This window comes from Hylobates moloch, unplaced genomic scaffold, assembly GCF_009828535.3.
Source record: "Hylobates moloch isolate HMO894 unplaced genomic scaffold, HMol_V3 SCAFFOLD_7, whole genome shotgun sequence".
Classification (NCBI taxonomy): Eukaryota; Metazoa; Chordata; class Mammalia; order Primates; family Hylobatidae; genus Hylobates; species Hylobates moloch.
Genome location: NW_026652282.1, coordinates 80,290,646 through 80,303,689, shown reverse-complemented (window position 1 = coordinate 80,303,689; position 13,044 = coordinate 80,290,646). Strand labels below are relative to the sequence as shown.

Genomic DNA, 13,044 nt, shown 5'->3' with positions numbered 1-13,044 from the left:
AAAAAAAAAAAAAAAAAAATACAAAAACAGAAAGAAGGGAAAAAGATAAACCAAGCTTGTAGCACATTCAGTGATTCAGAGTTAACCATTAAGTCAACTTGCTCTCTGACCTGCTTGACCTGCTTCCTCATAGTTGTTCGGTACTTATTGCTTCAGAATCACACAGATCCTGTTACAAGATTATAGTTCCCCTTAACTGCTGTGTAGATAACAACTTGAACATTATAAAACATTAGGTTTTCCACTGGAGCTATTCTTTCAGTGCTGCGTACCAATGAAACTACTGATATCACCTGGTCTGAAGGATCCCACGAGAAGCTGACTCACCAAAGAATGCAGTTTCCACATCCTGATGATTTCATCCCCCTTGCCCTGGTCAATCAATGACTCCAATTTTCCAGCCCCCTGCTCTCCGAGATCCACTTAAACATCCCAGCCCAGAACTCCTTGAGGAGATGGATTTGAGGGTCTCCTCCCATCTCTTTGCTTGGTGCCCTGCAATCATTAATGTCTTCCTCTGCTGCATCCCAGTTGTCTCAGGGTATTGGTCTGTTACTGTGCAGCAGGCATACCAACTTGTTGGTCCTATAATAACTAGACACAATCAAAATAAGCCCTTCTTTCTTTGTCTGTTATAGACACATTTTTAGGAGAACAGTGAAAGGTTAATAAATACTTGGAGGAGGGTAGGAATTGCTGTAGTGTGGGAGAAAGATTACATTCTCAGAACAAAACTGGATAGGCTCCACTTTTTTTTTTTTGAGACGGAGTCTCACTCTGTAGCCCAGCCTGGAGTGCAGCGGTGCGATCTCGGCTCACTGCAACTTCTGCCCCCTGGGGTTCAAGCAATTCTCTGCCTCAGCCTCCCGAGTAGCTGGGATTACAGGCACCTGCCACCACGCCCAGCTAATTTTTGTATTTTTAGTAGAGACGGGGTTTCACCATCTTGGCCAGGCTGGTCTTGAACTCCTGACCTCATGATCCACCCACCTGGGCCACCCAAAGTGCTGGAATTACAGGTGTGAGCCTTTGCACTCGGCCGATAGGCTCCATTTTTAACCACTTACTCTTTTCGTTGTTCACACCAGCAATGCTGGAGTGTGGTGGGGGACTCCTGGAGGCCCCACAAGATCATTTCAGGGATTTGCAAGGTGAAAACTATTTTCATAATAATACCGACACTTTTTTGCCTTTCTATTTCTCATTCTTTCCTGAGTGTATCATGAAGTTTTCCAGAAGTTACATGAAGAATGATATTGAATCAGATTGAATAGAAAAGTAGGTATGAGAATCAAGCTGTCTTATTAAGCCAGACTGTGAAGAGATTTATGACGCTATTCTTTTTCTCTTCTAATTCTTTTTTTGTTTTGGAAAATATAGGTAGTTTTCATTTAAAAGGTTATTTATTTTAACATGAAAAGGTTTACTATTGTTATTTTAATTGAATCAATCAATCGATAATTTTAAAATTATCTCAGTTTTAACTCTAAGATGACAAATGTCAATATAAAGAACTTACATAAACAAAAGGCATTTGGGGTCTTCAATGATTTTTAGTGTAAATGGGTTCTGAGATCAAATAGTTTCAGAACCTCTGATTTATACTTTACCGTGGTCATCCCATTCAAACACACATGCTATAAGTTGAACTATGTAATTAAGAGGGGATTGTTCTAAAATATTTATTTTAGGAAAAAAAAACAGTAACTAAGAGCAGCTGGGCATGTTAGCACACACCTATATTCGCAGCTACATGGGAGGCTGAGGGAGGAGGATTGCTTCTGCCTAGGAGTTTGAGGCTGCAGTGAGCTATGATCACATCTCTGTATTCCAGCCTGGGTGACAGAGTGAGACCCCATCTCTAAAGAAATAAAATAAAGTAGGGTGGGCCTTTAATTCAATATCATTGGTATTTTTATAAAATAAACACCATGTGAAAAGACAGATAGACACAGAGGGAGAATGCCATGTGAAGGTTGAAGTTATGCTGTGACAAATCAGAAAACTACTAGAATCTAGGAGAGAGGCCTGGCACAGATCCTACCGTAGACTCTTCAAAAGGAGCATGACCCTGCTGACACCTTGATCTTGGACTTCTAGCCTCCAGAATTGTCAGACAACATATATCTGTTGTTCTAAGCTACCTAGCTTGGGGCATTTTCTTATGGCAGCCCTGACAAACTAGTACACTGTAACTTTAATGTTCAAATAAAAACCAATGATCCCCAAGCCAATACGGTTAGTTTAGACTTCTTTCCTGAGTTTCACAATCACATATACAATGGCTTCTTAGACATTTTCCATCTTTACAAGGTGGAACTAAACATGTTTAAAATAATATCAGTCATTGTAACTCTCCTGAGAAAATCTGCTCTATTCCTGAGTTTGCTTTCTCTGTGAAGCATACCATCTTCTTTAACACTTGCCTCCTTTGATTTACACATCCAATCAATCATCAGCACCTGTCAATTCTATCCTTTAACACCCTCTCATGATGGTTAATTTTATATGTCAACTTGGCTGGGCCACAATGTCCAGATATTTGGTCAAACATTATTTTGGTAGTTTCTGTGAGGGTGTTTTTGGATGAGATCAACATTTAAATCAGTGAACTTTGGGTAAAGCGGTTTGTACCTCATGATGTGAGTGGGCCTCATCCAATCAGTTGAGGGCCTGACTAGAACAAAAACACTGACATCCCCCAAGCAAGAGAGAATTCTGCAGCAGATAGTTTTCAGACTTGAACTGTAACATTGGCTTTCCTCTGGGTCTCTAGCCTGTCCTCCTGCCTTGCAGATTTTAAACTTGCCAGCTTCTATAATCACTTGAGCCAATTCCATAAAATAAATCTGTGTGTATGTATGCGTTTGTGTACACACACATCTTACTAGTTTTGTTTCTCAAAAGAACTCTGACTAAAATACCTCTTGTTGCTTTTTAAATCTCACTGTCACTGTATTAGTTCAGGCCACCATCATCTCTTGTCAGGACTATGACAATATCCTCATAACCTCTATTTTCTTAGGGCTTTCCCCTTCCAATACATTCCTTCTGCTTCTGTCAAAATGACCTTTCTGGCTGGGAGGTTGCAGTGAGCTGAGATAATGGCACTGCACTCCAGCATGGGTGACAGAGTGAGACCGTCTCAAACAAAAACAAAACAAAAACAACAACAACAAAACAAAAACAACAACAACAACAAAAAAAACAAAAACAAAATGATCTAAGAATCCTGACTATGTACATCACTTTCCAGTTTATAAACATTCATGGGTTTCCCACAGCTTTCAGCGTAAGACCCATGGCATAGCAGAAAAGAAAGAAAGATACCATTAGGAGAAATAGATGATGGGTTGATGGGTGCAGCAAACTACCATGGCATGTGTATGCCTATGTAACAAAACTGCACGTTCTACAAGTGTACTCCAGAACTTAAATTAAAAAAAAAAAAAAAAAAAAAAGAAAGAAAGAGAGCTCACAATCTGTCCCCTACTATCTCTTCAGGCCTCTTCTCCAACTACTCCTCCCTGCACATAAAGGAGCTAACTTTCAGAACTTTTTTTTTTTGGGGGACAGAGTCTCGCTCTGTCACCCAGGCTGGAGTGCAGTGGTGAGATCTCGGCTCACTGCAACTTCCGCCTCCTGGGTTCAAGCGATTCTTCTGCCTCAGCCTCCCGAGTAGCTGGGACTACAGGTACGCACGACAACGCCTGGCTAATTTTTGTACTTTTAGTAGAGACGGGGTTTCACCGTATTAGCCAGCCTGGTCTCGAACTCCTGACCTCGTGATCCACCCACCTTGCCCTCCCAAAGCGCTGGGATTACAGGCATGAGCCACCATGCCCAGCCACTTTCAGAACTTTTCTACTGACTTCTTCACCTTTTCAATGATAACTTCCTATAAACACATATTGCCATGCTGTACTCTAGTGCTTACCTCCTAATAGAGTGACCTCGGTCATGACCAGTTTTCCTGATTCTAATTATGAAGTTCGTTTGCTAAATTATGTTGATACTATTCTATTTTAACACAGCTTTTTACATAATATTACCTTTTTTCTTCTGTTAAAATGTTATATTTGTTTCCTGGGTGGAAGATATAAACTATAGTCAATTCCTGAAAATGTTTATATATTTTAAAAGTACGAAGACTAGGCCGGGCGCGGTGGCTCACGCTTGTAATCCCAGCACTTTGGGAGGCCGAGGCGGGCGGATCACGAGGTCAGGAGATCGAGACCACGGTGAAACCCCGTCTCTACTAAAAACACACACAAAAAAATTAGCCGGGCGTGGTGGCGGGCGCCTGTAGTCCCAGCTACTCGGAGAGGCTGAGGCAGGAGAATGGCGGGAACCCGGGAGGCGGAGCTTGCAGTGAGCCGAGATTGCGCCACTGCACTCCAGCCTGGGCGACAGAGCGAGACTCCGTCTCAAAAAAAAAAAAAAAAAAAAAAAAAAAAAAAGTACGAAGACTAAACTTAACAGTATGGATATTACTTTAGAAGATTAGCCATTAAGAGACATTACTGCAAAATACTTGATAATGATTGTTATAATTAATAATTATACTTAAAAACACATAATAATAATTAACTCTGGTTACACACTGCCTGGGTTCAAATCTTAGTTCTACCTCTCACTATCCTTGTGACCTTGGGCAAGTTACTTAACTTCTCTGTGCCTCAGTTTTGTCATTTTAAAATGAGATGGTAGTACTTTCCTAATAGGGTTCTATGAGGATTAAATTGGTTCCTAAATGTAAAATTCCTAGAATAGTTCTTGGTAAATAGCAAGTGCTATATGTTAGTTGTTGTTGTTATCATTTTCTCCTGACAGTGGCATAGGTAAATGGAAAGATTCTATAGTGAGACGACTTGGATTCTAATCTTGGTGCTAGTACTTCCTATTTGTGTGACCTTGGCCAAGTTCCTTAATTTCTATGAGCCTCAGTTTTCTATCTGTAAAATGAGATGATAATAGTACCTACCTCATAGAGATGTTGTGAGGATTGACTTAAAATATGTAAAAGTGCTGGGTGCAGTGGCTCATGCTTGTAATCCCAGCACTTTGGGAGGCCGAGGTGGGTGGATCACGAGGTCAGGAGTTCAAGACCAGCCTGGCCAACACAGTGACACCCCGTCTCTACTAAAAATACAAAAATTAGCTGGGCATGGTGGCAGGCACCTGTAATCCCAGCTACTCTGGAGGCTGAGGCAGGAGAATTGCTTGAACCCAGGAGGCAGAGGTTGCAGTGAGCCGAGATCATGCCACTGCACTCCAGCTTGGGTGACAAAGCTAGACTCTGACTCAAAAAAAAACAATAAATAAATACGTAAAAGTCTTACAACCATGCTTGGCATATGGTCAATATTATAGAGTGCTTGCAATTTTTACTATTGTTATCTTCAGTAATACATGGTCCATATTAATCATATTACCTTGTATCTTGTTCAGATTTTGATTTGTTTTGTTCTTAAATTCTCTAAACCTCAGGTGACAAAGACTATGCATGCTTTTTTTATTCTTAAATTTTCAGTGTGCAGATACCTGATACCAATCACTTTCTTTTTTTGCCCTCTCTTCTTTAGAAAGTAAACCAATCAAACCAAACAAGTCACCAACAATATATAGTCACTCTTGCTAACCAATAAAACAACTAAATTAATTAATTAATTTATTTATTTTTTGAGATACAGTCTCGCTCTATTGCCTAGGCTGGAGTGCAGTGGCATGATCTTGGATCATTGTAGCCTCCGCCCCCAAGTTTCAAGCAATTCTCTCACCTCAGCCTCCTGGGCAGCTGGGATTACAGGTGCCTGCCACCATGCCTGACTAATTTTTATATTTTTTGTAGAGATGGGGTTTCACCATGTTGGGCAGGCTGGTCTTGAACTCCTGATCTCAAGCGAACCTCCCGCCTCGGTCTCCCAAAGTACTGGGATTACAGGCATGAGCCACTGTGCCCGACCTCAAACAACTTACTTTAAACTATATGGACATACCAGCATCTTGTACTTTGGTTTATAGCTGTGCAAGATGCCTTTCCCTATTTTACTCAACTTGTAATACTGCTGTCAATATTTCTTAGGACTTAAAATGTTCAAGCCTCCAAGGAAGACTGTTAACTGTTACTGCACTGCCAACAGACATGTGCCAACAAAATGAAGTTAAAAGCTAAGGCTTATTATCGGGGGACCTGCCCCGATAATCACGTAGGTTCTTTCCTATTTTCCTAAGCGTCGGCTGGCTTGAGAAATAAAACGACAGAGTACAAAAGAGAGAAATTTTAAAGCTGGGCATCCGGGGGAGACATCACACATTGGTAGGAGCCGTGATGCCCCATAAGCCACAAAAACCAGCAAGTTTTTATTAGGGAGTTTCAAAAGGAGAGGGAGTATACCAATAGGTGTGGGTGACAGACATCAAGTACTTAACAGGGTAATAGAATATCACAAGGCAAGTGGAGGCAGGGCAAGATCACAGGACCACAGGACCGAGGCGAAATTAAAATTGCTAATGAAGTTTTGGGCACCACTGTCATTGATAACATCTTATCAGGAGACAGGTTTTGAGATCAATCGGTCTGACCAAAATTTATTAGGTGGGAATTTCCTCTTCCTAATAAGCCTGGGAGCGCTATGGGAGACTGGAGTCTATCTCACCTCTGCAGTCTCGACCAGAAGAGACAGGTACACCCTGGGGGGCCAGTTCAGAGACCTACCCCTAGGTGCGCATTCTCTCTCTCAGGGACATTCCATGCTGAGAAAAGGAATTCAGCGATATTTCTCCCATTTGCTTTTGAAAGAAGAGAAATATGGCTCTGTTCTGCCCGGCTCACCAGCAGTCAGAGTTTAAGGTTCTCTCTCCCATTCCCTGAACAATTGCTGTTATCCTGTTCTTTTTTCAGGGTGCCCACATTTCATATTGCTCAAACACACGTGCTGTACAATTTTTGTAGTTAACGCAATTATTACAGGGTCCTGGAACGATATACATCCTCCTCAACTGACAGGATTAAGAGATTAAATTAAAGACAGGCATAGGAAATCACAAGGGTATTGATTCGGGAAGTGATCAGTGTCCATGAAATCGTTACAATTTATGTTTAGAGATTGCAGTAAAGACAGGCGTAAGAAATTACAAAAGTATTAATTTGGGAAACTAATAAATGTCCATAAAATCTTCACAATCCACGTTCTTCTGCCACGGCTTCAGCCGGTCCCTCCATTTGGCGTCCCTGACTTCCCGCAACAGCTTATCTCCCCATACCGGTTTTTCACATTTCATCTCACCCTCTTTTTCCCTCCCCACTGCCTCATCCAGAATATAATATACTATGGTAAGAAAAGTAGGGAGAAAAACACTATCTCAACAAAATATCATCTTGCATTGGTTATCAAAAATCCTGAATGCTCAATGTAGGGAGATAGGAAACACACGTAGCATCATGAGAGAAATTTAGCACAAGTAACTAATACTATTGCGAATTTCCTATGAAAATTTACTTTATAATCCAAAAATAAATAACTGCAATTATTTTGTGCTTTCTGCATTTTTGTAAAAATTGGATATATTTTCATACCTTTGTTTATATCAATGAGTTGTTTCTTTTTCTTCTGGCGTTCTAACTTTTCTTGTTCAGCTTTCTCTTTTGCAAGTTTTGCCCTCCTGGTCTTCTCTTCCATTTCTCTTCTCTTATTGTTTTCTCTCACTGCTTCCTATACATATAAATAAAGTTAAACGAAAACCTTTCCATTACTTATATAATGGAGGAATTGCACAGTTTTAAATTTTCTCTCACTGCTTCCTATACATATAAACAAAGTTAAACAAAAACCTTTCCATTACTTATATAATGGAGAAATTGCACAGTTCTAAATTTATATGAATATGCAGAGATGGGAAGGTATTACAGCAGCCTGAAGGTGCATACATATACTTTTGAGAGAGACAATTAATTGTAAAATATCTCTTCTTGAAAAAAGATTTAGAAATAACTCAGTCTTTAATTGCCATTATCTAGGGTGCCAGAAAATTAAGGACGTCAATGTTACAGATTTAACAATAAATATACTTTATCTATTGTTAAAATATGAACTAGTTTGACACATGAGAAGACTTAGTAAGGAAATACGACTCAGCAAGTATTTTACCCCCTTTATTGTGTACTTTTCCGTTATCTGCAAAATTGAGATTAATAAAAAAACTACCTTATAGGATTTTTGTGAGGAAAAATGATACAAACATAAAGTGCTTAGAATAGATCCTGATATATCATAATCAAGGAATTTTAGTCTATGATGGTGATGACGGTGGTCCTGGTGCTGGTGATAATGATTACATCTCATCATGCAGGGCGTGAAACAATCACCGGTATTATCACAGAAAAGAAATACCTTCAAATATGACAGCTTTTTACTTGCCAAAATATTTAGAAATGCTGAAACATATTTCAAGCTATTGTCTGTTTTATTTTGGATAGATTATTTGTGGAACATAAGTGAATGAGTACATTCCAGTAGTTGGTATTAGACAAAGCTGAATTAATGTGATCAGCTGGAATATCAACTTCCTTTGAGTTCAGATAAATCACGAATGCAGAGACATATCAACTACAAGTTCCCTCCATCAAGTTGCTCTGTTTCTTTTTTCTATTATGATTGATTAAATATACTTCATAGCATGTACAAGCTATTTGACAAAAACTATTTTGTTCCAAAAACCCTAAAGAAAAAGACTCAATAACAAGAATACGTCTACAAGGCTTTGCCTGGAGGGGTTTATATTGAAATAATTTTTTTCTTTATGTTAAAAGACACAGCAGTTTAAAATAGCCTTAAAAACACTTTCAAAATTCTCCTGATGTGCAAGAATTGATTTCTTCCTATAAAATCTAAATGATTTTACCTTCACTGGTACCTCCCCTTTCTCCTGTCATTGTTTTTGTGCTCTTAGACTCCATAGCAATAGGCTAGGAGCACAAAGATACCTGGCTATTGTAGACGAACTCAAAGACTTAAAAAGACCACTTAAAAATAAACTGGCATACTAGAATCATAATTTTAAAGCAGGGTTTCTCAACCTCAGCACGACTGTCACTTTGGGCTAGATTATTCTTTGGTAGGAGCTGTCCTATGCATTGTGGGATGTTTAGCAGCATCCCTGGCCTCTACCTGCCAGATGCCAGTATGATCCCACTCCAGTTGTGACAAATGGGGTTTCACCATGTTGGTTAGGCTGGTCTCGAACTCCTGACCTCAAGTGATAAGCCCAGCTTGGCCTCCCAAAGTGCTGGGATTACAGGCGTGAGCCACTGCACCCAGCCAAACCACTGAATTATATAAACTACAATGGTAAATTTTATGGTATGTAAATTATCTCAATAAAAATTAATCACATTAATAAATAGATGTCTAAGAAAGACAGGATGGAAGTAAAATTGTAACTCAAAAGGGAAAAAAAAATGTGAAAAGGCATCACATATTCAGGCCCTGATACTAATAAGCTATATGATGTTTGGTAAGTAACATGAAAAGAGGCAAGTATCAGAGGAAAGAAAGAAGGCTAATGCTTGTATATATTTTATTAGTGGTCAAATCTCTAATTTGGTGAACAGTCACCAAGATCTGGGTGGACTATTACATTATCAATCTAATGGGTTGTTCACATGCTGAGTGCTCCCATTAGGAATCTGCACTAAAAGTTTATTAAGATGGAGGGAAAAAAACGACTGGTTACTTGCATTTGTATTTCTTCTTTGTTCTGATAATAACAGCTACTCTTTAAGGGAAATCTATTATGTACCAGGAGTTTTAAACATTATCTAGTCTTAAATACATACTTTGTAATCTTTATAGAAAACCTGCAAAGTAGGTATTATTTGTTCCATTTTATACATGAAATTTAGGTTCAGGTAGGCTAAGTGACATACCCAAAGCTACACAGCTTCTTAAGTAACACAACCACCTAGGATTGTTTGGCATTAGCCTCTATGTTCCTTTTCACTATCATGATGCCTTCCAAATAGAGTTGCCAGATAAAATACAGGGTTCTCAGTTAAATTTACATTTCAGATAAACTGTGAATACTTTTGTTAGTAGAAGTATGTCTCATATAATATTTGGAACATACTTAAATAGAAAAAAAATCATGTAATATTTAGGATATATTGATACTAAAAAATTATTCATTATCTGAAATTCAGCTTCAACTGGGAATCCTATATTTTCATTTCATAAACCTGGCAGTCTGATTCCCAAGACTGTTGATTTTTTATAAGCATCCTTTGATCGACTAAGATCATCTAATAAAGACAGTAGAAATGATTACAAAAAGAAATACCCAAATCAAAACCACATTTTGAAAATAGAAATGTTGATACAGATTATTGATAGGCATTATATTGTACATGAACTTGAATCTGTAGCATTCTCCATGTATTTATTATTTCTGGAAAATATGCTAAAACTAAAAAAATAGTTCATATAAAAATAAAACTGATACAATTTGCGATAGAAGAAAATAAGGCAAGAGATTAAATTTTTATATGAGAGGGAAGCTTGCAGCAGGCACCGCTAAAACATGAATGTAGATCTACTAAAGGATAAAACAGAACAAGTAATAGGTCTATCAGTTTATATTTGAAATGTTTCGGAATAGATTTAACTACAAAACAATCACAATTTGTAATGGCACGTGTAATCTTTAAGAGGCCAAAACAGAATTAACAAAATCATTTCTGTGGTTTGGCATTATTGACAGTAAATGAAAACATCCACAAAGGCATATATTTTTCAAGCAACACAGACTAGAATAAGATTCAGGTCACTAGTGCTGTTTTCATGAAAAGGCCCTATGCTGAAAATAATAACATATTCCTCTTGGTGTTTTTACTTAGCTCTGGCTTTAGGAAATTACGGATAGAAAATACATGCTTAATTCTCTTTCCTTAGGAAATAATTTTAAAAGAGAAAGGGAAATCTTAAAGATACTTTCATATCAATAATCTTTAGTTTTTAAGACATTGTTTAACCCTTCTAAAAATGTAAAAGCTGGTGAGGAAAAAATTATTTTGAGGGATGGGATGTATTCTCATCATCCTAATTCTTAGAAAATAAAAATCAAATAATCAAAAGAACAAAAGCAGTAGGAGCAAATTTAAGGTCAGGTTAAGAAAATCCCCTAAATAATTGACTGTGATTAACATTACTTTGTACTTGTCAAGCCTCACTAAACATTTTAAAACACTAACTCATGAGTACTTAAAGATCATTCTCAAGTAAGCATTAATCATTATTTCTCAGGGTTGGAAATGCCAACTGATTAGATTCTGTCATTGTACAGGAAAGTGTTCTGTTAAAAGGATGCTAATTGAAAAAGTGTTTTGGTACTAACCTCACACAAGAAATATGTTTACAGAAAAAAGTCTCAGTTTTACTGGCATATCTGTTTGTTAAGAGTTGGTGAAAGGTACAAAACGAGTAAAATATAATGAAAAATGTATCTAGGATTTACTACAAAATATTCACCAACCTAATTTTAAATCTCTCACTGAAACCTCTATTGCCTTACTGAAAAAAAAAGTGAATAAATTACAAATCTTATTTCCCTTGCTATGCATAATTACTAAATAAGACCTATGGACTAAAAATGTCATATGCTAAAAAAAAAAAAAAAAAAAGAAAGAAATTCATGTAAATGCTAAGACCTCTCATTTATTTCAATTAAGCTTTAAGAAATGGATGAAACTGATTCAGAAAATTCCAAGGAGCCCAGATGCCAGCCTCATTCAGGTCAGGTCTACACGAAGCAAGCATCTTCCAACCTTGCCTTGATATTTGAAAACATAAACCACCACTACCACCACCACCACCATCACAGCAAACAATTCCTTACTTCCATTGCTTCTAATGGCTTCCTATTCCAGAGATGACTGCTGAAGTACTTTACAAGCACCATGAGATCACTGAAAGCTGAAGGCATATTTCAGGAACAGAGAAATAAAACAATTGGTAGTAAAGATCCTGGAATCAGAAAAATCTGGTTTCATATCAAAGCTCCATCACTTATCCTAAAAACTGTGTGACCTTGAACAAGTTAGTTCATCTCTTTGAGCTTTAGTTTCCACATCTGCAGAATCAAGATACTACTTAAATCACAGGATTGTTAAACAGATGAAGTGAAATAATGCTTATATAAAACACTTAAGACAAAGCCTGGTGCAGAGGAAATGCTCATTATATAGTAGCTGTGATTATTATGTATAACAGAATCATTTAAAAGTTTGAACAGCAAGAATTCAGTCATTGACAGACAAATGACCACATCTGTTTTCAATGATTTATTTTGCAAACCCCCTTCCTCCTTTTTTGGGGAAGTTATGAGGACATAATCTATGCCTGGAAATATACCAACCTGATACTATCTACCCTCATAACTATACTGAATATGATTTTCAACTGTACCATAATATTGGCATCTAAGGTAATTTTACGATTCCATATATATCACTGTAACGTGGCACTCATGAAAAGAAAAAAAAAAACTAGGAATGTATTCATTTTCTCTTTTGAGTTTTGGATCATTCTGGTTACCCGCGTGAATATAGTTGGCAAGACTTTCAGTTCATTACAGTATCAGAAGTTGTATGATAGTAGAGTCACATAACCATAAAATTATGTAAATTAGAAATGTCCTGGTGAACAAATTGGTAACTCTGGCTCCAGAGGAATACTGTGATCACACTGAGGAGTATTTCTTCATTGATCAGGGGTGTTGGAAGGATTTGAAAATGACACTGAGAGAAATGATTTGGCAACAATATAAAGAAACGTGGTGTGTATTATATTGAAAATCTTTTTATACACTAAATATGAGTCACTGAGATAGTAGTTTTAATGAAAACTCAACAAAATAGGGGAAATTCCACAATTTTTTTTAGAGTCAGGGTCTCCCTCTGTCGCCCAGACTGTAGTGCAGTGGTACAATTTTAGCTTACTGCAACCTCAAATTCCTAGGCTCAGGAGATCCTCCTGCTTCAACCTCTCA

General features: G+C 37.7%; 1 protein-coding gene across 1 annotated transcript in view; it reads right to left on the bottom strand.

Annotated features, from left to right (window-relative positions):
* Positions 1-13,044, bottom strand: part of DIAPH2 (diaphanous related formin 2) — an 880,788-nt gene that overhangs the window by 232,320 nt on the left and 635,424 nt on the right. The window contains exon 30 of the mRNA XM_058441333.1: positions 7,580-7,715. Coding sequence (XP_058297316.1) covers positions 7,580-7,715 — 136 coding nt within the window. The remainder of the gene's footprint in view (positions 1-7,579; positions 7,716-13,044) is intronic.